Source organism: Penicillium chermesinum (genome assembly GCF_028974085.1).
Source record: "Penicillium chermesinum strain IBT 19713 chromosome Unknown utg000005l:1.0-4115287.0:1.0-4118363.0, whole genome shotgun sequence".
NCBI classification, from domain to species: domain Eukaryota; kingdom Fungi; phylum Ascomycota; class Eurotiomycetes; order Eurotiales; family Aspergillaceae; genus Penicillium; species Penicillium chermesinum.
The window spans coordinates 3,186,071-3,213,383 of record NW_026695315.1 but is presented as its reverse complement, the minus strand read 5'-3'; the positions used below and the strand labels follow the sequence as shown (position 1 = coordinate 3,213,383).

The following is a 27,313-nucleotide window of genomic DNA, read 5'->3' as shown; positions in this document are numbered from 1 at the left end:
AACTATCATGGAATCGTTATACAAACCCCGAATACCAAAGACCTACTTCGATCTTAAACTCTTATAACTTGCCCCGCAACCTGCTCCAGCTGGGCAACCGATGCCTTGATCTCTTCATCAGTCGGCAGATTGACAACCATAAGATAGAGCACATCTTGCTGGAATATCTTTTTGATGGGCCTTCCGCCACTTCCACCTCTCGAACCCTGTGCTTTTCTAGGTCTACTCGCGCCTCGTGCAAGAATACCTCGCCCGTCACCCCTGTTTCCACACAAGTCGCCCTGTTGACTCTGGACAGCATTTTTCAGCATCTTGCGCGGCGATTGTGAGATGGCACCGCCAGTAATAAGTGAGGTTAACGATCCATTGTTTGCCGGGTGGTTCGGATCGCTGAAGCGTGACTTGAAGGCAGGGCGCTCCGATGTAGGAACGGCCAAAGCCGAGCCTTGGTGTTCAGCCTCGTACAGTGCCTGCCCGCGACGGTCGAAGTAATCTTGAACCCAGGACCCTGCGCTACGGAGCTTCTCGCGGGTATTTGTTGGCTGCTTGCCTTTTCCTTGGTCGTTGCCCTCCAACGCCTGCGCAGCGACTCGATCCAGATCAGGATAGACCAGGGGAGCAGCCTCGGGTAACTGCAGTTGTCCATAGGTATTACCGCTGGTCAAACGCATGTCATTCATTCCCTTCTTCAATTTTGACATCGCTGGATCTGAAGCACTGTACTTCACAATTGTTTGGTTCAAGTCAAGTGTCTCGCTTGAGAACAATGATTTGCCAAGTTTTTGCGATAGCATGCCTAGGAGCCCGCTTTGCTGGCCAGGAATGTCTTCTTTGAAGGCCATGACCAGTGCAAATAGACCACGCGGCATAAGAAGCTCTTGATTCACTCGATCAAGGAAGCTGTTTTGTCGGTGTCGAGACTGTAATTCCCGCGCTGTCCCTGCAGTGACTTGTGCTACAAGGCTCACAACCTGAGCAGCGATAGAGGGTGCACTAGGATAATGTGAGTTATGATGGAAGCACAAGAAAAAATTTTTGGCTCACTTACAATCCTGCGATCCCGGCCGCAATGAAGACAACATCGAGCCACGGGGAGGCCTGTTTTTGGAACATTAGTCACATTGTAGACTTGGCACGCGAAGTAACACAACCAACCTTGCTCGCTTTGTCAAAATCAGAGATGAATTGGATAAAAACATCTTGGCTTATACCGCAATTATCCAGAACAGGTGCATAAGCACGAACGAAGCCGCGATCTTTCTTCCCCGGTCGTCGTTGCGGAATGATGACAGGGCACGGAATGCGCCCAGAGGGTTGGGGAGGTGGTCCCGCCATCTGTACGAGTCTCTGGACCATCTTCTGCTGTTTCTTCACTTTGATTTCCTCAGGCTCTTCTGATGTAGGGGTCATGGCAGTCGCCTGAGACGCCTCGTACGTTGGAGGCTTGACTTCCTCTGCCATGTCGTCGAGTTCCCACGCTGCTTCGTCTTCTGCGAGCCCGCGATCTCTCCAGTCATTCTCTGAGCTAGGGCGGTATAAATCGTATCCAGCTTCGCGGGCTTTGCTCTTCTTTTCGTCGTCTGTGTCGACACGCTCTGCTTTGCCACTGCGAACTAGTTCGTCGGCGGTGTCCTCGTCTACCTCCACATACTCCGGGCAATCTGAAGCATTGCGGGATAACGAGGCCCTGTTTGAAGATGAGCGTTCACGAGAAGCATAGATGGCCTCCGACGCAAGGCCGATACCAGTCCCAAGGACTTTGACTAATCTACTCATGATTCGGATGTAGATGTCTATGCACTGAAGTATGGAATTGAGGGACTGAGAACGACATGAATTGCGAGACTTTATAGCCCACTTCTAGAGGCATCCAAATAATAATCAAGCTTTCGCACAGCCCGCTTGGATGGAGTCTATGGTGACCGAGAATGCTGATACGTTGGGTCGACCAGCTTACTATCGCAAAGCATCCCGAAAGCGGTTTAGAGCGCGAATTTAAAGTTGAAATAAGCACTAAGCTCTCTGCGGCGACCAGAACGCGGGTCTTCGTGGCATCTAGGGTTTTGCTCAGTCCTGCCCAGGCAGTGGTGTCATTCTCTGGTTTCATACTGGCAGTATCCCTATCAGTAAGTTCATGGAACAGGTCAATCGAAGAGATCGTTTTTCTTGCCTCTTGATACTTTGGCGCTTTTGAGCGGAATACTCTGATGGAGCTATAGAACTGATGGTAAAATCCGTACTGAACCCCGGTGCTATCATCTTCGTTTGGATGTTATCTGCTGTGCTTGGGTGTCGATCGATGACTCTGTGTTCTCATATCCACGTAGAATAAGCGAAGTCCATTCTCGATTTGAATTCCATGTACCATACCTTATCGCCCTTTTTGGAAAAAAAAAAATTGAATGCAATAAGCTAATAAGATGACAATAGAAGGTACATTGAAAGGTTTGAGTCTGGCTATATTTCCTAAGGTCAAGTGCCACTATGTTGAACTGGTTGTTGGAATCAGCTGTGCTGCTACAAATAAGGTCAGCTGACCTGCGCTCCGAGTCTATCGCGACGCCCGTAAATTATCTCCAAAGATCGCAATCTACGGCCTCCAAAGAAAACACCACCAAACCTCATCCCAAAAAGTCTACGTCGGCCAAACAAACGAAAAATAAAATAAAACAAAATAAAAGCGCCCACGCCTAGTTGCGCTCGCCATGGCATCAGAACCACCCCAACTCGACCTCCAAGCCAAGCGCGCCCAAGACTACCACGGAGCCACCACTACCCTCGCATGGGTTGTCCTGATCAGCTCGCCCATCCTCGTCGCCCTCCCACCCCGCCGCCTCGACCCTCTGACAGTCTGGAACATCAGCACCTTCGCAATCGCAGCAAACTATCTCACGCGCGAGAAAACCGGCCGCAGCATCGTCGACCGCATCGAGACCCGCATCTCTCGTGCGCAGGGCGTCTACGCCGATCTGCCCTCCGAACGGGCGCGCCAGATCCAGGAGCAAATGCGCGCTGCGCGGGAGGCGCAGATCCGCGATGGGTCCGTGCTGGGCGAAGAGTTGGAGAAATTGAAGGCGAGGCAGGAGCAGGAGAAGGGGGGTGTTGCGCGGCGGGTGTGGATGGGCGGGGAGTCGGAGGGGTGGATGGAACGCAGGTTGAAGGAGGAACAGAAGGCTATTGAGGAGGGCAAGGGGTATGGAGATCTAATTTCGGAGTATGTGTGGGAGGTTTGGAATTGGGGGAAGAAGAAGGATGAAGAGGAGGATGAGTAGGGAGTTTGATTCTGTTTTTGGGAGGATTCGGTCCGATTTGTTAGTGTCTGCCTCCCTCCAGACATCTACGTTTTGTATATTATTACTGGGTTGGAAACAGCATCGGGTCGGGCGTTTGGTTTTGTACACTTGCATATTCTGTTATATACTTTTATTACTACTACAAAGTTTACAAGGAGTCTCCTCTCTTGCAACATCTATCATGTCCATATCTACTTTCGAATATACAAGTTCCCAGGTTACATGGAAAAGTCAAATCATCCACAAATGTGCCGTTCATTCCACATGGGCTCTAGTATACATACAAAGGCATGATGAACAAGATGACAGGCCACAAAATAACCAGAGACAGTGACCAGAACTGAAAAGAATAACTGCTGTTTGATCAACAAATGAAATCACAATGATAGCCTCGAAGACTCGGCAACGAATATTGCTATTGCTAAGCGTCTACCCTAATAGGGTGATGGCATGTAATCAGACCCGGCTTGGCGGGTGAGATACCGTAGACTTCGAGGCCTCGAGAACCGGCCAAGATGCGGTAGCCGCGGTATAGTGCGACGTATGGGATCCTATAGATGTAAAATAGAGGGCTTGGGTCCAGAGGCACTCGCTCGGCCTTGACATTGCCTGTAGCGTTGAATCCCTCGGTCCACCTTCTTGCCCGGCGTCCCTTAGCTGAGAGGATTTTCGTTTCCACGTAGATATGTTCATCCGATAATTTATGGCTGGAGGGCGGCAGTTGGTATTGGCCGTTGATGAATATTTTCTGTGTACTTGGGGAGGGTGTCCCTCTTGGGTTTCTGGGTTTCCTGTCTTGTTGTCTGTTTCCTCGTTCGCCTCCTTGTTATCCAACGTGTCGCGTATTTCCTGGCGATAGGTTTCTTGTAGTGCTAGCTTATCTGCTGTTGGAGGTGCCATTTTTGGAGAGGGTGAAGTTGGGAGTAGGTTGGTACGGATTAGAAGTGAGTGGTAGGTAAGGATGGTAAGTGAGGAGAAGTAAGTGGTAGGTTAGTCAGTAAAGAGAAGTTGAGGCTAGTGTCGATATAGGAAATGAGCTGGAGGTAAGATGAGACTAGCGTCGATATGAGAAGTGAGCTGGAGGTAAGATGAGGCTAGTGTTGAAATGAGAAGTGAGCTGGGGGTAAGATAAGGCCAGCGTCGATAGTAATGTTGTATTGTGTCGGTAGTGAAATGTTCTCTCAGTGTGCTTTCACTATGTAGGTTCTGTGGTATTGGCGGTTGTATGGAATATTTGGGAAGGATATGCGGTATAAGGGTAGTAGGAAGGGTATTAAGCTGGTGGGTCCTACTTGGACCGGCGCCAGGCGAGGTATGGTTCGAGCCTTCAAATTCTGGAATAAGCTCGTCCGCTGCAATATCTTCGGCGGCTACCCATTGGTCTTCCCGTGCAGATTGTCCTCTCTACTTCACTAGGTACTTGGTGGTAGGTGGCCTTGCCGTTCCATCTGAGCGGGGGTGACCGCGGAGCCTGGTGACTCGTAAGTATACGTTCAATCTCGTACCTAGGTTCGTCTAGGAACCTTTCGTCCTCCGTAGGTAGATGGTCGTTGTCTGTCTCGCGATTCCAGGGATCTGAGCCCTGCGGAAACTTCTCGAGATGTTCGACGCTTACTACTGGATGGCGGCGTTAAGTAGGAGGGAATTCAAGCTTGTATGCTAGTCGGCCAACCTGGTGAAGGATCTTGAAACGGCCTATGTAGTGTTGCCGGAATTTTTGGGGACGCTTGTTATTAGCCGGGATTGCATATCCCGGCTTTTGAGGGTCTGTAGCCAGTTTGAGGTATAACTATTTACCTGGTTAGAAGTGGATAGGCTTATATGACTGGTCGAAGTAATATTTTATCTAGATTACTGTGTACGTGAGTGATTACTCGGCGTCTAGTTTCTTGCTCCGTAGATCGTTTGGAGCTCGATAACCGGCAATGCTACCAGTTTGTGGCCTAGCTTGGGGAATGTAAAAGATGCTTCTATTGATATTGCTAAGCGTCTACCCTAATAGGGTGATTTCATGTAATCAGACCCGGCTTGGCGGGTGACAATGATCTAAGAAAAGGCGTTGCTCCATGGCGTTGATATAGTTGGACAGAGAACGGAGATCAGATGCACAGCTCATCATTTTGATTGCCACAATTTGCAGCATGTCGGCATGCTGAATAGAAACGTTAGCCAATTAGGCCCTGTTTTCGAACGTTTGTGTCTGGACGGCGGATCATTGACTCACGTCGTTGAAGCTGGAGGTCTGGGCTTGAGGGGCGTCGGTCATAATGACATCGCCTTGTGCGTCTATTTCGATGCGATCGAAAGTGACCAAGTCTGACGGCTGGATTGGCTGGGCGAGAAGCCTCAGCTCCAAGTCTTTGGAGGTCCAACCAGATGAATGTTGATTTCTTCGGTTTTGATTCCCGTGCCAGTCTCCGTTCCAATTGCGGTTTCGCTTGCCTCTCCAGCGCTTGCGCTGGAAGCTCCCGCCCTGGTGGTCCTGTGATTGCTGCACTGCATGGCTTCGATCATTCCGAGATGGGCTATCGGTGAAATTGCGAGGAAACTCGGCGCGTGGATTGAAAGGCCCATGAAATTTGGGATTGGCAGATGGCCACGAATTGTTGAACGGACGGCCCATCTTGTCAAGTTGCCAATCCCAGGTGCTTCCTGCAAAGGGTGATCGAAGAACAGTGGCTCTATTGTCGAACTTCCAAGAACCGAATTTCCACTTCAGGGGCTCTCACTGCTCTCTGTTTTTGGTCCCAGTGAAAATAAAGCAGCAGTTTTTTAAGACTTTTTGTTTGTGTTTGCAAATGTAATGAACGCAGATTGGTTATCCTCAAGATGCACAGTGACCCCCCTACAAGTTCGATAACTTAAAGACGACCTAGTAGCCCGGGCACACTTCTGTCGAACCCCAAGGCAGATTTGAAGCTGTTTCCTCTAAGGTGGATCTCGAGGAATGAAGGATGGAATGGCTTGTGCAGAGTGTCAAGCAGGAGCCACGAAGGCAAGAAAATAAAGTATTGTAAGACGTTCAACTTAAATGTGATGATCTTGATTTGGTGTGATAGGGGAAAAAGGGAAGGAAAGTTCCCAAGGGTGGTAGACGTTGCATATATACTACAAGTCTCCGACTTTAAAAAGGAATTATTATTGGAAATCCTGACGTAATGGAGAGGAATACGACTGGCTGAGGTCAGAGCCATTTATTCGTTCTAAAATGGAACGGCCTCCTCGTATGCTAAGGTTGCTCAGGCCAATGGAAAGACCTTTATGTCCGTGAAAGTCATTCGCGATTCCTGAAAGAGGTCGGCCACGGGATGTCCAGGAACGTGTTTGGGCGCCGCAGTATGTCATGGTTTCCAAGCGGCGACTTCATTGCTTGTGGGGAAATGCCCCTTTTGTTTAATGACAGAGGTGAACGCATCTGTAGTTTTAGGGTTATATAGTGTAAAGCAGCCTTATTTATTGTGGTTACTCCGCGTTGTAGTAGAACGACCAATCGGCTGCCCTCCCCGCATTCTCCACAATCGCATAAGCGCATAGCCGGACTTCGTCCGCGTCTTACCACCTTCTGCCCTCACTTTTTCTCCCTTCCCACCCCTCTCTCTCTCTCTCTCTCTCTTCGTCATTTTTGTGAAGTACCGCCGTTCTAATTACCTCGCCATGGCTTCTATCCGAGCCAATTGCCGCAAGGTCATGTGTATCGGGCGCAACTACGCGTACGCTTGCTCCTACCCACGGACATTTATCCGCGGCGAAGTCCCGCTCCCCAGTCCCCAATACTAACCTTGTATAGCGATCACATCGCTGAGCTGAACAATACAACCCCCAAGCAGCCCTTCTTCTTCCTAAAGCCCCCATCATCTATCCTGCTCCCCGGCGCTGGTCCAATTCTCCGCCCTAAGGGCGTCAGTCTCCACTATGAAGTCGAGCTCGGTGTCGTGATCGGCAAGACTCTCCGAGACCTCGACCCGCGCGACGAGCAGGGCGCACTGGATGCGATTCAAAGTGCGTGACTCCTGTTTCATCTAGGTTGCTTCAATAGATATCGCTGACCAAAGGTGCAATTCCAGACTACATCCTGGCCATCGACATGACCGCGCGCAATGTTCAAGACGAAGCGAAGAAGAAGGGCCTCCCCTGGTCTATCGCTAAGGGATTTGACACCTTCCTACCAATCTCCGAGGCGATCGCCAAGTCTCGCATCCCTAACCCCCATGACGCCTTCTTGCGCCTCCGTGTCAATGAGGCAGAGCGCCAAGCCGACTCGACTAGTCTCATGTTGCATAACATTCCATCCCAATTGGCTCAGATCTCCCGTGTAATGACTCTTGAGCAAGGCGATATTGTTTTGACTGGTACACCGAAGGGAGTTGGCGAGGTCAAGGCCGGTGATAGGCTGCAGGCTTCCATTGAGGTCGGCGGTAAGGAGATTGAGGAGGGCCGCATTGATGTTGCGGTTGAGGACCGCAAGGGTCGCTATGAGTTCAAGGAGACTTGAGTCGGGACATTCACCTTTATACCATGCTACGGCTGCGCTGGATATATGGCATTAGACATACAAAAGCACTTGCAAATACTCCTGTTCACTCTTCTTCCGGACCAATACTGTGTTCACTATCCAGTTGCGTGTCTATATATAAAATATATACTTCCTCCATTCCCTCTTATTTCTAGGGTTTCCCAGAAACTATCTAGAGCGGTCCTAGCCTGCCAGAATACTCAAACCTCTAGCTTAGGAGGGAGCGATGGTAATATCGCTTCATAACGGGCTAACAATAGAGCGACAGTATCAAACACGTGGAGATCCTCGGGTTTCTAATCCAGCGTGGCATATTATGTGGCCCAAACAAAGGAGATCCCAGAGCAAAATAGAAATCCCCTTTGCCATATACAATACCTTCAAGTCATTATGGGAACCTAGAATGAAATGTAAGGGTCGTCGAACGTGCGGCAGAGAGAACCGCTTGTAAACAAGAAAAAGAAAAGAGAGAGAGAGAGAAGGAGGGAGGGAGGGAGAGAGGGACAGATCTCATTATGGAACATAGCTCAATAACAGCGCTGGTTGAGGAACTACATGCATGTACAGATTGAATTTTGTATCGTAAAGACTAGATATTAATCCTCGACGCACAAGAAGTGATCCTCATACCTCAACATGTAACTATAATAGTACTACTATCATTACGCCTGTTTTGCCCAAATGTCAGAGTCGTGCCAGCGGATGATCATGATAGACTTTAGGAGTAGGGGCTCGATGCAGATTAACGACTCGCACTAGATTCTGTACTGGCCAACTCTAAATGGGATTCGAAATCATCACTGAATTAAGATCATTCGCGCTCTGGCACTTGGCCGGTGCAACTCCGGGACTCATGATGTTTAGCACGAGTCACAATGACATGTCGACTAAGCCCTAAGCTTGAGTCACTTGAGAGCTTGAGTCACTCGAACCTTACCCACAAGTATACTCTATACCTTCTCTGTAGCTGTACTTATTTTACGGTACTTTGTCTTTGTACGAGTGTAGTCCAATACTTACCTTGGATGTACTAGTGCTTGCCTTCTACCTCAGCTACTCTGCAATGACTTCCTTCTACAGCACAGATATGGCAGAAAAGGCGAATCTCATGAACTTGTGCTGGGAATTGGGAATGTGGTGTTGTAGCTGGTAAAAACACATGCATCTCTGGTTCTGGACTATGAAAAGCATACTTTTCCGGTTTTATCTCTTCGAGATATCTATATTGAGAACCATACATTTCCTAATCGAGGAATGCCCGACTGAGCGCCAGAGTTCCTGCTGGCTCCTGCCCCTTTCCCCTCCAAATTCAGGGAAAGCTCTGAAGTTTGAATTCAATTTCTGTCCCTCCCATCGCTCTCTTCGTCGCCAAGGTATCCCATATCATCATATTACTACTCTCGTTCTACCGCCACCTGGCTTCAGTTCGTTGAAGGTGTGCCCTGGAGCACATCTCGTCAGAGCATGATTTCTTTCAGACACACTCATTCGACGGCTGCTCTGGTTTCTCCAACCTCAAAGAGATCTAGAGCCAGCCTCAGCAGCCAAAACGCCTTCGATAATGCATTCCAACTCCCATCTGGGGAAACTTCGTTCACCACCGAGTATGATCGCCCCTCCTTCGAGGTCGCTACTTCCGCGAGCTACAGTCATCTTGCCCTCGGCTGCAAAAATCAATACACTATCCACTCACTTGACGGCTGGATCGAGTACCCGGAGGAACTACCGCGTCTTTCACCAGAACAGTATTTAGAATCGCAGCAGTATGATCTAGCCACCATCTCTCGGTTTTGCCTTCCCTCCATCGAGACCCCGACCACGACAAACCTGATCGCATCGACTGAGCATCCAGAACGCAGGGCTTGTTCACCATACTATTGGGATTTCCCGGAAACTATAAACAGCATGAGAAGGGCTATTCAGGGCGAAGAGCCTTCTTCGTCCGAGCAAATCGAGCATCCTGGTTCAAAAAGAAACTACATGGACTTGACTTTCATCCTTGAAAAACCGTCGGAAAAGCCCAGTCCTCCCGAAAGACAGAAACGTTCCCGACTCGAAATTGATCGACAGAAGAGAAGCATCGCAAAGCTCAAGGAGTTTGGCGGCGCCTGTCTATGGTGCTACCGAAGCAAGAAAAGATGTGGCCCTGAGGATATCTGTTCCCAATGTTCCTCAAGTCGTCGAACGTGCGTTCGAAACCCAGCACAGGTCCGTCTGTACATACCTCCCGAGGAATCCCGCCGCACAGGAGTCCATTTGACAGGTGGACCTCCAACACGCGAGGCATATGAGATCTTGCATGGTTTAATGATCGACGCATTTCACAAGAGTGGGATTGGTGCAGTCAAGGTTCACTTCCGCCCTCAGGGTGCGTCGTTGGGCGACAACATCTGGGCTTTTGAAGGACCCAGGCCTTACCACAACCCGTCTGAACTAAGGATTCGACAGGTTGTCGACCAATTTTCTAGCGCCATCAGACAGTACATCCATTCTCCGGCGCTATCAGAGCTCGAACATAACTATTCTCTGTCGCTTTTCCAAGAAGCCATAAAGATGGCCAAGCTCTTTCAGGTCATCCAGAGCCTCGCAACATGTCGAGTATATGTCGACCCTTGCTCTTTACAGCATACCCAGGCTGTTTTGTTTCTCATCACGGTCTCTTGTTGTCAATACATGGCGGAGATATCTGAGGGATTCTCTACCGAGCTATTTGAAGCTCTTCGCCGGAAAGATGTATATGATACTTACAGCAAAGCGGAACAACATAAACTCAACGGCCTCAAGCTCTTCAATCCCATCTGGATTACAACAGCTCTGTATTATCGCGTGATCAAAGGCCTGTTGGATCTGCAATCTAACCTCGTCATTGCGCAGGTTTTCGATTCACTGGATTCTCATCTTGTCAACATCGGCAATTGTCTATGGTGCATGCTGAAACACGTTCCCTGTCAAAAGGAAGGCGATGAAAAGATGACTACCAGGCAAGCCGTCGACAGTCAGATTCCAGCACTGGAGAGTAACCCCCCTCGATCTTGCGATTTCTTGGATACCAAGTAGCGAGAGCGAAGGCTTGCCAGCCGCGCCCGAGCCTTTCCACCCGGGCGAACGAGTCTGGAGTATGGAGCGGCTGCTCAAGCCCAGATTAAAGGAGAGGATTTTGACTTTTGCAACATCAGACCAGCGCGTACTCGCTGCTGACAATGATATACCAGCGGCCCTGTAAAGGCCAACTGTCTCTACCAAGCCAATTGTATTTTTACAGGCTTTTGTGGTTGCGGGGTTTTTGCTTCACAGGTGTTTGGCTTCCCGGGGAGTAGTGATTTATGGAACGGCCCTTCTTTTTTTTTCTTGGATGGTCAGGAGCTGAACAAGAGTTTGCTGTTTTTGCGCGTTTCCTGCCGTGATTTGTGTATCCTATATATAACAAATGCCAAGGTGAACCACCCGAAATGCGTACAACTTCATACAACCGCGTCAAAAGATCTATATCATCTACATTTAACCCTCTTTGGCCTATTTTTACTCGACTTGAACACTGTTCATTATATAGTGTATGCCGAAAATAATTGGAAGGTATCTAAAGCAGTATTGTGTGTATATATATGGACAAATATATATTTACTGCATTCCTGGGGTAACCGCCATCTGAGCCAAAAGACCACCATATCCGTACTTTGTGTGCGGATATGCCCAGGCACGCCTTATATAGTGCACCGTCTAGCTGGAATCCGTGACGTTCCCAGTGGATACCATGACGGAGTGTCTCAGTGGGGGTCACCGAAGATATATTCAATGACTCGGTGTATGGGACCGGATTCTTGTGGAGTGGACTAAGTGGAAGCTGTCCCAGCATGATGTATTATTACCAGACTTTGAAATACATTTTACAGCCTATCAGTCGAAGGCATATTTGCTTACCAACTGCTCATGGTGTACATTCCTGGCTGAGACAAACCGGTAAATCTATTGCAGAGATAATCGAAGGATGAGCACAACACATGAGAATCTTGCACGGTTGTACCAGATCGGCGGGACTAGTTGAACTAGAGCTGATTAGCGCTTTGTCCCCGCATGTGCCTCATCGGCCTCTGGGCCTCATGCACCACCGGAGATAATGAGAGCAATTTTAATGTGCTTGAAAGACTAAGAGACTAGATTCCTCCGAACCATGACGCGACTGAAGATATCCTCTCAAGTGCCCGTAGCAGCGAATTGAGTTTTTTCTCGGAGCGCCTCTTCCTTGCTTTCCCTGCTTGCGTCCGCGATAAGCAGGCGAGATGGGGATGGCCCAATCAGGAGCAGCGCAGCTGGCAGCAACAGGTAGGCCGAACGGAAGGCTCCACTCGGTGCCGTCATTCAGGTTTATTTTCGGGGTCCTTGGGTTCTTTTCTGCGGGTTCTCTGCGCGTTTTCTGGCTTTGGGCGGAAGCTGTCACCATCGAAAAGGTCGAGACTCTGCGGAGACGTAAAGCTGCCCCTCTCCCTCTCCCCGCTGCCCCAGACGTTCTTCCCCTTCTCTTTTTCTTCACCTGGAACAGCCTTCTTGTTCTGCTTCTTGGTGCTTCGGGTGCCTTCTGTTCTGCAGCCGATCCCCTCCCCCGCCTTCTCCACCATGGTGCTGATCGACAAGCATGAGTACCTGACTGAGGAGGAGAAACGTTTGAAGGAAGATCGTGAGCGCACTCGCTATTGGAAGCGATGGGGTCCCTACGTCGCTGAGAGACAATGGGCAACAGGTGCGTTTCTGTAGCTGCGGCGACCTGGTGGAATCTGGCTAACCGTCTCGATCTGGTCTACAGTGCGTGAGGATTATTCGTGAGTCTCCACCTCCAGCCCCGAAATGGATCTTAAGCTGACCCCTCGATAGTGAAAACGGCGATGCCTGGAGCTGTAAGAATACACTTGGAGCAGAAGACAAAAAAACGAGGCTGTGTGTAGTTCGCTAATATGTTGGACAGACTTCTCGCACGATCATGCACGGTCGCGCGCCTTCCGATGGGGCGAGGATGGTATCGCAGGCGTCTCTGACTCTCATGGAATTCAGAACATTGCCTTTGCGTTCTGGAACGGCAAGGAGTATGTCAGGCGGGGAAGCACAAACCGAAGAAGAGGCTAATTTCTCGTCACAGTGATTTCCTGAAAGAGCGTCTCTTCGGTCTCTCTAACCCTCAAGGTAATCATGGTGAGAGTATCAAAGAAGCGCACTTCCACGTCGACAACACTCCGACGGTAAGTCGACCGACCGCCGATCTCAGTCCGACCCCCCAACGACTCGAAGCTTACTTTGCCTTTCTAGCATTCGTACATGAAGTTTCTGTACAAGTACCCCCAGAGCAAGTTCCCTTACCAGGACCTCATTGACGAAAACGCCCGGCGATCGCGGTTGGAGCGCGAGTACCAGCTTCTCGACACCGGCATTTTCGATGACAGTAAGTACTGGGACATCTTCATTGAGACTGCCAAGGACAGCGACGACGAAGAGGAGCTGAGCTTCCGCGTCATTGCATACAATCGTGGCCCGGAGCCTGCTCATCTTCACATTATTCCTCATGTCTGGTTCCGCAACACCTGGGGCTTCGGCTTGGAGAAACCGGGCGAGAAGCCTTCAATCAAACAAGAGAGCCCGCGGACGGCCAAGTCCACCCACCATAAACTAGGCGAGCGCTATGTCTCTTTTGCGCCTTCGCCGCCCGTGGGTGCTGGAGAGGACGATATCCAACCCCAAATGCTCTTCACCGACAATGACACCAACAACATGAAGCTTTGGGGCACTGAGAACCCCGCTCCATACGTGAAAGATGCTTTCCATCGCCATATTGTTGACAAAGAGAAGGGCGCCATCAACCCGGATAACGAAGGTACCAAGTTTGCGGCCTGGTATGCTTTCAATGAAGGCGAGGGTGTTCCTCCCGGAGAGTGTGCCGTCGTTCGTTTCCGTTTCTCGCGAAAGAAGGAAGACTTTGTCGATGAAGAGGTCCTCGACGATGTTATCGAGAATCGTCGAGCAGAGGCCGATGATTTTTACAACCACATCAGCCCTCTTCCCATGAGCGAGGATTTGCGCAACATTCAACGACAGGCGTTCTCAGGAATGATGTGGTGCAAGCAATACTACAATTTCATCTGGGATCAGTGGAGCAATGGTGACCCCGGCGAAATCCCTCCTCCACCGGGAAGAAAAGGCATCCGGAATGAACAGTGGCGCCATCTATACATTGATGATATCCTTTCCATGCCGGATTCCTGGGAGTACCCGTTCTTTGCCGCGTGGGACACTGCATTCCACTGTATCCCATTGGCGATGATTGATCCGGACTTCGCCAAGAAGCAACTGGATCTGATGACCCGCGAATGGTACATGCATCCCAATGGTCAGCTTCCTGCTTACGAGTGGAACTTCGGTGATGTGAACCCCCCTGTGCATGCATGGGCGGTTTTCCGGACCTTCAAGATCGAGCGCAAGATGTACGGTCGGCAGGATCTGGATTTCCTTGAGCGGGTTTTCCAAAAGCTGCTCCTCAACTTCACGTGGTGGGTCAATCGCAAGGATTCCGATGGAAAGAACGTCTTCGAAGGCGGGTTTCTCGGCCTGGACAACATCGGATTGTTCAATCGATCCGAGCCCCTGCCCACCGGAGGAGTGCTGGAACAGGCGGATAGCACTGGCTGGATGGCCTTCTACTGTCTGTGCATGTTGAACATCTCACTCGAGCTTGCGAAGCACCGAAGAACTTATGAAGACAGTAAGTTCGCATATCTAATTTGCCCTGACTATATATGCTAACTACGATTCCAGTTGCATCCAAGTTCTTCGAACATTTCATCCTCATTAGCGACGCTATGACCTATCGGTCTGGGGAGGATAACATCAAATCTCTATGGAACGAGGATGACCAGTAAGTTTCGTGGACCATCTATCTGCGGGCTGTCACTAACTCAACCTCCAGCTTCTATTACGATGCGATCTCCTACGGTGGTCCGTGGACACAGCAACTGCCAATCCGCTCATTGGTTGGATTGATCCCGCTGTACGCTGTGCTCACTCTTGAGCCCGAAATCATCAACAAATTCCCCTCGTTCAAGCGACGACTTGAATGGTTCGTTGAGAATAAGGCTGATGTAGCTGAGCGGAACATCGCCAGTATCAAAACCCGTGGTGAAGGTGACCGCTTGCTCCTGTCACTTGTGAGCAGGGACCGCTTAGAGAAAATCCTGAAGCGTATGCTCGACGAAACCGAATTCCTCTCCGAGCACGGCATTCGATCCATGTCCAAATACCATGAAGAGAACCCGTATTCCATGGATGTAAATGGCCAGACCTTCAAGGTCAAATATGTCCCTGGAGATTCGGACAGTGCCCTGTTTGGTGGCAACAGCAACTGGAGAGGACCGATCTGGCTTTGTGTCAATTTCCTGCTAGTTGAGTCTGTGCTTCGGTACTACATGTTCTACGGAGATTCATTCAAGGTCGAATGTCCGACGGGCTCGGGAGACTACATGCACCTGGGGCACGTTGCCGAGGAGCTGCAGCATCGCATGCAGCATCTATTTGCACGGACTGATGATGGACGCCGAGCCATCAACGGCGGCTCCGACCTGCTGGACTTTGACGAGCACTGGAAGGACTACCTTTGGTTCAATGAGTTCTTCGATGGTGACACCGGCCGTGGTCTTGGTACTTCCCACCAGTGTGGCTGGACTGGACTGATTGCGAAGATCATCCACGATACAGGGTAAGTCAAACACTCCTCCCCATACTTAGAGCATTTTACTAACAGTGTCCCCTTAGAATCAACTGCCGTCTCCCTCAGACCCCTCGTTCCCCCTTCGCCGCCGCCTCTCACTACTTTGACGAGGTCTTCTCTCGCAGTGGACGATCCCGCCGGGGCTCCAGAGCACCGATCCTCCGCCGCTCTTCTACGACCAGATCTATAGGCAATAGAAGTGACTTCACCTCGGCTTTCACCCCTGGCGAGGTTGCATCTGCGGCCGCATCTACGAACGGGGATGACGATGAATTGACTACTCCAATTAGTCGTCGTGGAAGCTCTGCTGCGCTTGCGAACAATGGTACCGACGAAGAACGCATTAACAACTACGTCGAGAGCCAACTTCAGCGCGTCCGCAGCTCGGCTTCCATTGCTGCATACGAGGATGAGCTCGAGACCCACGCCGATCAAGAGAACGGGCACTAGGCCGACTCTACTGCAACCCGTCTACAAGTACCTGAGACTTCCATATTTCAATGCGCTTCATAATAAGCTTCATGTGAGGTGGAATCACGCGATTTCTTTCCTTTTTACCTTCGGTCGACTTTCCTATGCTACGATGATACGGGATACACTAATGTTCTAGATGTCACATACTAGGTTTTGGTAGCATTTCCACTAAGAATACAAAGATTGCATTGCATATTCAATTTCTTTCCCACCATCACTGGTCTTCCCCTTGTAGCCCCGTGAATTCCTCCAACTTCAGCTGCGTCTATCTTGGGCGTGTCTCTCGCATGTATTCGAACATTCGCACTACGAGACGAGCCGGATACGAGGGGAAGAAATTCGGAAATTTTGGTTCGTATTTCCATTCAATCCTTGGCCATCGTTTCGGCACTTAACTAAAGTACAAAGATAAAAGCAAAAACCCGCCTCCCATTCGCCCGAGTCATGCAAGCTAAACAAAACAGATATTGCGTTTTTGAAATCCCGAAGCCTCATGAGCTAGCAGAGATCTTCCATAAGAATAGCAGATATCGCGCGCTGAAATCCCGAAGCCTCGTGTGCCACCAGACGTGGTTCGTCAAGAAAAGAAAACACAAAAAGTAAGCCGTAGCGGGCTGATCAATTAACTTCTTCCCTTCACTTCTCCCTCACTCTTTTTTTTTGGTTCTGATTTTTGATTTTTTGATTTTTGACGCTTGCTGTTTGGGTATTCGCACGTTCGAGGGGGTGGGCTTTAAGAGTTACACTCAAGGGAGAAAGGCATCGGCAGGAAGAGTGCCCTGAGCCTGCAATTTATATTAGATTTATGTTTCATGTCTGCCAGTGTTGGCTTTTGCTTACCTTGAGTTGTTCAAAGTTGTTCCAGGCGGCCTCAAGGTTCCAAGCGTTGCTAGAGAGGGCCATTTCTGAGAACTGGAGGGTCATTCGAGACTTGTTGCTCATCTGGATTACCATCTGCTCCTGCTGAACTTGGGTCTCTGGTTTACCAGGGGTGGCGACACCATATCCCTCCGGGAGAGTGGTGCTGGCAGCGGGGACTGCTGGAGCGGCGATAGGAGCTGTGACAGGGGCTGCTGCAGGGGCAATAGCTCCGACCGGGGGTTGAAGGGCCTGTGGGATGGACTCATTTTCGGGGCTCCAGGCCTCGTGTCCACCGTAGGCGCGAAGGCAAAGGAGATCGTTAACGACGCGAATACCGCCCGCGCCGCTTCCGGGGCCAAGAACAAAGGTACGGTCAAAGCTGCGGAGCTCAATCTTGCCGTTGACACTCTCTTCGAACTTGCCGTGGACCATGATCTGCAGGCCACTTACCCCGTGGGCGTTCTGGCCGGTTGGGTCAGGCAAATTATGAATTGGGTGGCATTCAATGAGGTACTCGTCTGCCTGTGTGTTGAGATCCGGATGGCGGGTTTGGGGGAGGTCGTTCCAGAGTTGGCGGATCTTTTCGACGCCCTTGAAGGTACGCGACATGCGTGCCGGGAGTTGTGTGATCCTATCGAGGTTGCGGCTGGACTTAAGGTAGGGCTCCCAGCCCACATTTTCACCGTCGGAGAATCGGGGGCACGCGTGTTGACGTTGAGAGAGAAAGTGGAGTTGGAGTCATAAACACCATCAATAAGTTCGTTGCGGTCATTGTCGTAGCTGGGGAAGAAAGCACGAATAAAGTGCTCGCCGATGCTGCCCTGGTCTTCGAAGATCGGCGGCTGGTTGGGAATCGGGGCTTTCTTCTGCGCCGCGACCTCTTCGGGAGTTCGTACTTGCACATTATTCAAATACTGGAGGTTGGGATACCACTTCAGGAGAGTATCTTTGAAATTGGGATCGGAAGACAGGGGGTTGCCGTTCATGTCCAAGAACTGAAGGTTCCGGAACTTCCAGCGCCATCCCGTCACAGACTTGTAGTCCGCTAAGTTATTGTTGGACAGATCCAAATTCTTCAGGTTCGGAATAGTCTGCGCCAAGCTAGTGACGGCTGCGATGTTGGTAAGTTGGTTGGATGCGAGGCTGACACTTTCCACCGCTGCGTGTTTCTCGCTTGCAGTGGTGAACTGCATATCCCATACCTTCATCAAGGCTGGGAAGAACTTGGACTGGGTGGAGGTGGAATTGAAGACTCCCAGAGCCTGCAGGTCGGGATCGGAGCTGAGCTTCGACATATCCAGAAGCTTGGTGTCCGGATAGTAGCGCTTGCTCAGAATGGTAGCCAACTTGGACTTGGTATCCATAGTCTCAGCAGATGTACCATTGTTGGAAAGCTCGGCGTCAAGAGCTGTGTCGGTAGTATTGAGTTCCTCAACCGTAATATAGTTTCCCGCAAAAAGACTCCCATTGAGCTTACGAATGCGCTCAACAAGATCCGGGCGAAGAGACACAATGAAAGCATCCCCTTCGACACGCGACTAGTGAGATGTTATGTTAGCAAGGTGCAACAAAGACCTTGAAAACATCGGCGCCACCAGTCTGGGGTTGGTAAAAATAGACAAAGGCACCCAAATCCCAAGAGATACCAATTTGACTCCCCCCCCAAAAGGAAACGAGGCGGGGATGAGGCTAGGGCAAGGGGCGGTGGCCACATATCGGGTGGCGTCGATGTTTCACAGGCGGTGACGGCCTTCTCGAATGTTGAAAACATACCTTGTGAATTTTGATATTGGGGCCTTTGGTTTGGGAGGAGACGCGTCGTTCGAGAAAGCTGCGCAGATCGTCGACGGTGCGGTCGCGAGCAGCCGATGACTTCGATTTCTGCCATCCGGTGATAGCAACATCCACGAGGTTGGAAGCGGGAGCGCCTTTACCAGAACGGACGCTAGCCTGAGAAGATCCTCGGGCGTCACCGAGAGCGCGCTGGATGACATCCGCTTTTTTATTTCGTCCCTGCTGGCGATTGCTCGTGGGGCGCGAATTTCCTGCGCGATTTGAGCGCGCTGGACCTGGGCCAGATCCTGAACCAGAACCAGAACCCGGACCAGGGCGGGCTCGTTTACCTGCACGGCCATTTCCATCCATGTCCATATCACCGTCACGATCAGTGCGGGCCGCACCACCGCGTTTGCGAATACCGCCGTCATGGCCACCACCGCCAGCAGCAGGACGGGCTCGCGACCTCGAAGTCATGGTGGGACAAACCAAACGTCGGACTGATTGATTTGGGGGTAGAGGTAGGAATGCGAAGAAAAGAGTGAGTGGGCAGAAAACCGAACAGGGCCTTGTTTGGGGACTGCCCGCTGCGCGCCTTTGGTTCAAACGATGGGGGGGAAGGCTCATGCGAGTGGAACGATCGAGGAAATTATGGAAGGAAAGAAGCGCAATGAAGACTGGAGATACAGTAGAAAGGGACCTCTCAGCCTTTAATAGATTCGGCAGCGAGGTGCCAGTCGTAGTGAAATGCCAAGTCGTAGTGAATGAACCGAACAAAAAAAAGTGACGTGCAGGGATCCTTCAAGGCGGTGGCCAAGGCGGCAGTCAATGAGATCAGGTGACTTTATTGGTGAGTCATCGGAGCTCAATTGACCAATGAAAGGATCGGTGCCATTACCACCGTATTACCGCTTATTCATTTGTCGGTTGTGTCGCACCCGGTTGAGCTGCAATCTTCACTGACTTATGAGTTAGGGTCGAGTCCTCTTCACGGGGCTGATCCGAAGGAGCATCAGCGTCCATCGGTAGAACTTGACGGGACTGAACGGTGAAAACCGATTGGTGCATTTGGAATGTTATTCGTTTTCGCTTCTCTGTTCATTGAGCGTGTTGTGGCGCATTTGAGTCTTCTTCAAGCGAGCAGCTGTACCATACAATGGGGGGCAAAAGTCTGTGTGCATACCGCTTTACTTACCCCATCAAATACTGATGTATATTCATGGTTACATATCCTACACCACCAACCCTTATGGGATCATGATAAAATTCAAAATACTGAATAATCAGGTTCATATACAGAGTTATCTTGCTTAATATTTCATATAATAATCTTGGTTTGTATACAATCTATCCATCCTTCTTCCTATACTCAATTAGACCTCGCCACGACCCGCGGGTCTACCCAAACGGGGTACCCATTACCCATTTCTTGGCGGGTAATGGGTAGGGTTTGCCTACCCGCGTGCGGGTAGTGGGAAGCTGGTTAATACCCATGGGTATTTTCTGGGTACCCGCGGGTAGTCAAACAATACAAACAGGTGGGACCCCGTGACTTGTATATTTTATGCATATTCGAGCTGTAATTTTGAGTATTTCATATACAACTACCAGTCAAGATTCAAGAGATTTCTCAGTATTAAAGAGGTTAAAACAAGGTCAATTTGATTCTATAGCTAATACTCAATAAACTGATCATCATCCCGTCTCCGCTTCCGACTTCTACCTGAAATCCGTTGTTGAGTCTCTGGGAGAGGATTTGTAGCTTCATCGTCAGATAAAGCTTCATGAGAAGGGCCCTGGGTAGTATCTGGCTCTTGTATGACCTCTATATCCTCCTCTTCATTATCACTGATAGGATCAATATCCTGTAGTGACTGAGGACTTTTCTCTTCTCTCTCTGTCTCAATCTCCCCACTTGTAAGATACTCCTTCTTAAGAGTAAGGTTGTCATCTTCAAGCTCAAATTTTGTTGCGAACCTATACATCATGAGCTCCTGGATAGTTTCAGATCTTAGAGAGCCTCGACGGTAATGACAGATGTCCCGAGCAGAGTTAAAGAGACGCTCAACCCCTGCACCTGTAGCAGGAATTGTAAGAATATCCCGTGCAAGGCTTGCGAGAGCAGGAAATTCATGTTGATGGTCTTTCCAGAACGCTCGAATGGTTACTCCAGTGATAGTACCTAATATTTATTAATAAAACACACAATAAACCAAGATAATACTGACCAGATTCAAGATATCTTGAAAGCTCATCCCGCTCAGTTAAGCTTGTTTGCTGAGATTCAGACTCTCTAAGCATCCGTTCAAGATCAAACTCCGAGGTCTGTGTTGTGGATATATGAGACTCTAGTAATGTCTGGTTCTGTAACAGACGTTGCTTATAAGACTCAAAGTAATCCACAAAGCTTTGGCGATATCGATCACGCCACTCATCGCCCCAATCTTTTCCTAGAAAAAAACTGGAGCTTATTCTGCGGTGCAAGCATTGTTCCAATAGCAAAGAGGTCTCCAGGAACGCCATCTGTCTTGCTATAATATTGGGAAAGCTTTGTCTTCGCCACATAAAGCGCATTTAGCATCATCTTCTTCCAAGGTACCTTTTTGTATCTAAGCTGGTTGATCGACTTCTCAAGATGATCAAAAAGCTTATTATAGATACCAAAGATCAGATGTATGGTAACATCCTTTGTTTTCGAAAGCGCATTCGTGAATTGGAAGAAAGGTTGAGTGATATAAAGGAGGTAGTCGATCTGACGCCATTGCTCTTGATCAAGCTTCAAATGCGAATGTCCATATTTAGTACAGAACTCGTCAAAGACAGACTGTAATCGCTTGGCACGTCGGAGCATAAGAAAGGTCGAGTTCCAGCGTGTTCGAACATCTTGAATTGGCACAAGAGGTATTGAGGTTGTTTGAAGCTTAGAAAACAGCTCGAGACGTTGAGGGCTAGCATTGATAAAAACAGCTAAGCCTCGTATCTATATATAATTAAATAAGTTGATAGTTTTTATATCTGAAGAGATAAACTTACCTTATTCAGTGTGTCAACAATCTCTCGTTTTTGTTGCCTTGAGCGGATCAATTGATCTTGGGTTTCAGACCACTGCATTTCAGCTATATCGTTCTTTGGATTTGCCTTCATTTGCCCAAGAAGCTGCTTCAGACTAAGTTGAATGACGTGGGCTAGACAGGGAACCTTGATGATCGTAGTATGATCGCTAATCTCAAGAGACTGGATAGAATCCTGGATACTCGACATCATAGTGCTATTATTTGATGCATTATCAGTAGTAATTGCAAGCACTCTGTCTGTGATCTGGTGTTTTTGAAGAAGTTCAAGAAGGACAGCACTTAGATTGACACCCGAGTGTGTTCCATGAAGTGGTTCAAAGCCAAGCAGTATCTCCCGATAGTTCCAATCTTCATCAAGAAAATAACCAGTTACTGCCATAAATGCTTGCTGGAATGGAGATGTCCAGCAATCAAGGGCAATTGATAGCTTACCATCTTTAGGTAGCTTTTGGAGGATAGTATTCTGGTACTCAGTGATCGTGCCTTGAAGTCGACGTCGAACTGTTTTCGCAGATGGGATTTGTGGACGCATTGGGGCACGGGAGGCCATGTAAATCAACTGATGAAAGTCGGGGTGTTCGAGGATTTGGAATGGTAGCCGGGAATCAGTAATGAAACGAAGTAAACTTGCTTCCCAAGCCTCTTGAGTAAAACTGAGACTATCTGAAGCTGGTGTAGCCTATATTAGAAAGATATTAGTAAAAAGATATCATAATATAAGATAAAATTACCTCGTGGAAAAATTGTTTGATATTATGCCCATTTGTGCCACGACACCCAATCCCTTTCAAATGCTTGATCATCGCTGTGGTCCCATTCCCATGTTGTTGTGGATGATCGAGCACCTTCTTGCATCGTTTACACATAACCTTGGGCATTCCGTCGCTCGCTTTTGCTACCTGGTCAAAGTGCTTCCACACATCAGATTGCTGTCGAGCATCCCACCGTATCGGCTTTTTTTGTCCAAAGTCTGTCTGAAGCCACCAATTCACAAAATCGTCTTTTGTCATGTTGGAATAAACAAGGTATGCCGAAGTTCGGTCAGGACAGATACGTTCAAGGGAGGGAGGTATAGGGGCCACACGGGATGGATAAATGAAATCCGAATTGGCGATTGATTGTGATGTTTGTTGGTTAAACGAAGGGTTAGAGGTAAGGTCGTCGGGTTGAATAACCTGAAGGTTATCTGGATTGTCAGTATTATATAAAGATGATGCATACACATCAGAGAACTGGGAGAATTGAGACATTATGGCAAGGGAAACAAGACCAGGCTAGTTACCCCTAATCACATAACGAAGTAAGTACTTACTATAGTAAATTTTGCGACTGATAGACTTAGAGACTTTAGCCCCCTTTTTTTGATAACTTGCGAATAAATGACCCACTATATCTATGATATATATTCTAATTGGTTGAACTCATGGGTTATTCGTGGGTAGATGGGTAGCCCGTGGGTAACCCGCGGGTAACCCACGGGTTACCCACGGGCTACCCATCTCACTTTAACCCCTTTTTTCATATTCAAGTGCCATTGTTTTCAAGATAGATACCACTGTTCAAGGCTGTTGTACACTTAATATATACAATTTTGTTAAAGCAAAGCTCATATTTAAATGGAAATAACGTATATAATTCGATTTGTCGAACAGCTAATCAGTTTCACTGATATAAGAGTATATAAAAGGGGTATGATTGTGTTGTCAGGAAGATACACTTACTCCCTTGTAGTGTAAATATATATTTTCAACAGTTGACAATATATAATCCACAATACTACCTACAACCATCTACCATAAGGTTTAATCTATTAAATATAGATACAAACCACTATTACCAGAGCTACTAATAACGCTTTTCAACTTCAATACTTAATTTACGTAGTCAATGTGGTTGTATCGCTTCATAAACTAGAGGCTAACCAGAACAGCTGTTAAAAACTGTAATTTACTTGGGTGAGTAAGCGATTTTATACAGCTTGGCATGTCCAAAAAGGGGTAATTATGCATTTTTGGGTAATTCGTGGGTAACCCGCGGGTACCCCATGGTCTACACTGGGTAGACGGGGATGGGTAATGGGTAGGGACTTGCCTACCCGTCCCACGGAACTGGAACCAAAATCCCTACCCGTGGAAGTTCCATGGCGAGGTCTATACTCAATATTAACATATCAATCTTCGTCTAGTCTAACATATCCTATATAATATTAATATACTCTTTAAAGTAAGCCCAGTCCTCTCCAGATCTTTCTATCTATATAATATCTTAAAATATATACAAAAATTTAATATTTTAGTCGTTTCCAGACTAGTTTAATAGGATTAAGACCAGGCGAGTATACTAGCCAATCTTCAACATACATCCCGTGCTCTTTAAACCAAACTTGCATATCTTTCGTTATATAGATCTTTGTTGATATCTTGCTAGAATATAATTCCAGATTGATAGCGATCGATGCCATGGGGGAGGTGTAGGAGAAAGAATGAAAATGTGGGTGGTTATTAGGGTGATGGTAATGGGGCCGAGTGCACACAGACTTTTGACCGGGTGGTGTAGCTTGGGAAGGGAAGAGTCTACTGTATCAGGCTCCAGCTAGTAACCTTTAATGATTGTATTATGTGGCCACCTACATGTATAGGATCGTGAATCAAGATGATCATTTTTTGAACCAGTGGTAATTTTTAAACAGATGTTTCATTGTGTTAATTGAAGGCGAGAATGTTCTCAATTAGCAGAGCTCTGAGGCTCATCAATGTCTTCGAACATCTGAAGACAACCAAAACTCCTAAATAACGAAATTCGGGGCTGGATTGTACTAATAAGTCACAGCGTAGCCCATCTCCTTAATAAGTACATTCATAAATTCGTAGTGAAAATAACAAGAAATAGTCTCCTCCTTCATAGTTTAGGCACCTGTGAACATGAAGACAATAGCTCCAATCACGGCCCCAACAAACACCACAGTTAGGATACCGGCGCCGGCCTTATCTCCCGTCGTAATAGGAGCGAGCACCACGTTGCCGGTATCTTGACCCTGGCCAGCATTTGGGTCACTCTTGCTGTCACCTCCGGTCGAGGACGAGACAGGCTTCGCGGTATCCTTATTGACGAAGGGCAGCATGGCCACGCTGAACACGTTCGTGGCACTGATGTCCTCCTCCATACCAATTTTACCGTCCCATTCTCCGCCATACCAGCGCACGCCGCAAGTGTTGTTGCCGAGCCCGGTACAGGTCGAGGCAGCGCCCGAGGCGGAGGACTGCAGCTTGGACAAGATGGTAGAGTAGGTGGAGGGGACCAGAAGCGCAACGTTCGCGAGCCACATCACCATGAGACCCTTGAAAAGCATGCCGTTTCGGTCGCAGTTGTCTTTGATCTCGCAGACGGCGTCGGAGGCGGCGTAGTTGGTTCTGGCCGTGAAGAAAAGTTCCCAGGACTTATTGAGTAAACCGTTCAGTCTGTCGAGCCATATTTGGTCTTTTGTCTATAGGTAGATCGGTAGTTAGCTCCGGCTGCAAGGGAGAGAAACAAACAGCGCGAGTAGGTTGACGTACAAACTCATACATGTAAGCACAGCCATTAATGAAGACACCGTAGTTGTATGTCCAGTCGGTGTAGTCCCGCGTCGTGCAGCCATTAGCTCCATCGGTACTATCATTGACCTTCCAGGTTACGTTGTTGACCAACCCGTGCGATTCAGACCAATTATAAGATTTAATAGCCCAGTCGGTGTAAGACGCATCGCCGGTATAGAGCGCCAGACGTGCAGCAAGCTGGAAGAATCCGCCGTTGGAAATCGCGTTCCGCAAGGTGTACCCGGACTGGAAAGGCTGTTTTTGCCAGCGGATACCACCACCACACGTGCTCGGGTCCCAACCCGACGGGTTGTTCTTTTGGTTGTTGTAAACGCCCTGTGCGAGGGCGAGCCAGGAGAACCCCGACGGGCGATCGGGGAGCTTGTACTCGGCAGCGGTCATCGCCGCAGATGCCCATTGCACTTGATCGTCGTTTCCCTGGGGGGGAAGAAGAATCATGTAAGCGCGATGATTCAGATTCGGGGACTTAGGTTGGTCGATGCAGAGGTTTTATACTCACAGCGTACTGGCTGAAATTCTGGGGCAAGTAGTCTCCGTTTGAGCCTCCTTGCCACTGCAAGGCAATGCTCAGTTCGTCATTGTAGGTGTCATCTCCGGTGAAATGCCAGTAGTTCAGGAGCGCGTTGCATAGTGCAGCGCCCTCCCACCAACTGAAGGTGAACGCGCCCGGCCATCCTCCAGTCTCGTTTCCGTGGTAGTATCTCATCATGGAGTATGCCGTGGTGCTCGCGGCTTCCTTGATCAGGTCTGTTGGCGCGGGAAAAAAGTCAGTCAGCTACTGCATCGAAAAGGATCCTTGACGAGCCTCACTCTGATCTTGTGTGTTGAAGGCAATCGCCGAGACATGCTGGGCCATCAGCATTTGCAGCAAGACCGCAACTATCCGGTCGATCCGCATTTTCGAGGGGGTGGGGATTTCGCCCCGGGAGGCCACAGAAGAACGGTGAGGACAAGGATCGAAGCGAGACGAGATCTAAGCTGGGTGCGTCTGGCGTAGAGATGTAGGGGGAAACGATGGTGCAGACAAAGTTCAAAATCTGGAGGGGGGAGGAGCCAGCTCAGGTGCCCTGGTCAGCGCTAGCCCAGACCCTTCCGAGGTGGAAACTTATGGGACCCTATTGAAAAAGTGGAGTCGCGATCTGACTGGTTCGGCCTATCAAACGCCCGTAGCTCGACTGGATGAGACAAGAAGAGACAAATTTAGCTCCCCTGACAGGCTATTCTTATACGCAGTATTCTTTTGCCGGTCTCTACCTGCAGCTAGATGATTCAAGTTCAGTGCGAGAAGCCATGCCGCCTGAGATCTACCGCTCGAGACGTGGAGCCCCGCTTAATCACACATTTTTCGAATCAAAAAGATCGTCAGCCTACGGATCATTCCTTTCGTCCCCTGCAGACTGTCTTCTTTTCTATCAAAAGCCCCGCCGTTCGTATAGGGGCAGGGGCGGCTTCTTCGGAAGGAGTCAAGGGTACCAGATTTTACACAGCCTCCCTTCGGCGTTTGCCTCCCCTTTTGCCTCCCTCGGGTCTGATCCACGTAGATTGACCCGTTCCATAAATCGTCACATCGGATTGAGATGTCACTTCTGCGAAGGAAACTAGAAACTTGGCAAGGCCAAGCAAGGCCAAGTTTCCTTGGCCAAGGAACCCGAGCCCTGGGTGGTGGATAACCCCACAGAAACAGAAATCGTCCGGGTCAGACTGGATCAGATTGGCAATCAGAAGGCATTCGGGTGCCCGGTGATACTATCGACAGCGGGAGTGAAACATGGGGTTATAAGATACACAAGGCCTTGGGCAAGAATGTGCGCTTAGCCGTGTGATCGGGACTACGAATCCATTGGAGGCTTTTCCGCTCTCAAGCTCTTGATCGTGTTAGGTAGTATCCGCCGCTACGTCATTTCGCAACAATTTTCGTAGGCTAGAAATCATGTGACTTTGATACTACATGGCCTGTCGACGACATCATGCGGAACAGCACA

General features: G+C 49.0%; 9 protein-coding genes across 9 annotated transcripts; 4 read left to right on the top strand and 5 right to left on the bottom strand.

Moving 5' to 3' along the window:
* Positions 1-53: 53 nt before the first annotated feature.
* N7468_007387 (uncharacterized protein) lies at positions 54-1,776 on the bottom strand (the record flags this gene model as incomplete). Its single annotated transcript, XM_058476683.1, has 3 exons — positions 54-993; positions 1,049-1,098; positions 1,156-1,776. 3 exons carry the CDS (start codon positions 1,774-1,776, stop codon positions 54-56), a joined length of 1,611 nt encoding a protein of 536 aa, XP_058329573.1.
* A 929-nt stretch (positions 1,777-2,705) lies between these two features.
* N7468_007386 (uncharacterized protein) lies at positions 2,706-3,272 on the top strand (the record flags this gene model as incomplete). The annotated part of the gene is made up of 1 exon (XM_058476682.1): positions 2,706-3,272. The coding sequence occupies one exon, from the start codon at positions 2,706-2,708 to the stop codon at positions 3,270-3,272; it is 567 nt and encodes a 188-aa protein (XP_058329572.1).
* Positions 3,273-5,505: 2,233 nt separating this feature from the next.
* N7468_007385 (uncharacterized protein) lies at positions 5,506-5,916 on the bottom strand (the record flags this gene model as incomplete). The annotated part of the gene is made up of 1 exon (XM_058476681.1): positions 5,506-5,916. One exon carries the CDS (start codon positions 5,914-5,916, stop codon positions 5,506-5,508), a length of 411 nt encoding a protein of 136 aa, XP_058329571.1.
* A 1,031-nt stretch (positions 5,917-6,947) lies between these two features.
* N7468_007384 (fumarylacetoacetate hydrolase family protein) lies at positions 6,948-7,785 on the top strand (the record flags this gene model as incomplete). The annotated part of the gene is made up of 3 exons (XM_058476680.1): positions 6,948-7,003; positions 7,081-7,292; positions 7,358-7,785. 3 exons carry the CDS (start codon positions 6,948-6,950, stop codon positions 7,783-7,785), a joined length of 696 nt encoding a protein of 231 aa, XP_058329570.1.
* A 1,485-nt stretch (positions 7,786-9,270) lies between these two features.
* On the top strand, positions 9,271-10,863 carry N7468_007383 (uncharacterized protein; the record flags this gene model as incomplete). Its single annotated transcript, XM_058476679.1, has 1 exon — positions 9,271-10,863. The coding sequence occupies one exon, from the start codon at positions 9,271-9,273 to the stop codon at positions 10,861-10,863; it is 1,593 nt and encodes a 530-aa protein (XP_058329569.1).
* Positions 10,864-12,158: 1,295 nt separating this feature from the next.
* On the bottom strand, positions 12,159-12,419 carry N7468_007382 (uncharacterized protein; the record flags this gene model as incomplete). Its single annotated transcript, XM_058476678.1, has 1 exon — positions 12,159-12,419. The coding sequence occupies one exon, from the start codon at positions 12,417-12,419 to the stop codon at positions 12,159-12,161; it is 261 nt and encodes an 86-aa protein (XP_058329568.1).
* On the top strand, positions 12,418-16,000 carry N7468_007381 (uncharacterized protein; the record flags this gene model as incomplete). The annotated part of the gene is made up of 9 exons (XM_058476677.1): positions 12,418-12,541; positions 12,605-12,620; positions 12,673-12,695; positions 12,764-12,881; positions 12,935-13,034; positions 13,102-14,548; positions 14,602-14,701; positions 14,753-15,538; positions 15,595-16,000. 9 exons carry the CDS (start codon positions 12,418-12,420, stop codon positions 15,998-16,000), a joined length of 3,120 nt encoding a protein of 1,039 aa, XP_058329567.1.
* Positions 16,001-16,770: 770 nt separating this feature from the next.
* Positions 16,771-19,138, bottom strand: N7468_007380 (uncharacterized protein; the record flags this gene model as incomplete). Its single annotated transcript, XM_058476676.1, has 5 exons — positions 16,771-16,809; positions 16,865-17,516; positions 17,561-18,423; positions 18,659-18,948; positions 19,009-19,138. The coding sequence occupies 5 exons, from the start codon at positions 19,136-19,138 to the stop codon at positions 16,771-16,773; spliced, it is 1,974 nt and encodes a 657-aa protein (XP_058329566.1).
* A 5,502-nt stretch (positions 19,139-24,640) lies between these two features.
* On the bottom strand, positions 24,641-26,229 carry N7468_007379 (glycoside hydrolase family 76 protein; the record flags this gene model as incomplete). Its single annotated transcript, XM_058476675.1, has 4 exons — positions 24,641-25,219; positions 25,290-25,748; positions 25,831-26,078; positions 26,142-26,229. 4 exons carry the CDS (start codon positions 26,227-26,229, stop codon positions 24,641-24,643), a joined length of 1,374 nt encoding a protein of 457 aa, XP_058329565.1.
* Between the last annotated feature and the right edge of the window lie 1,084 nt (positions 26,230-27,313).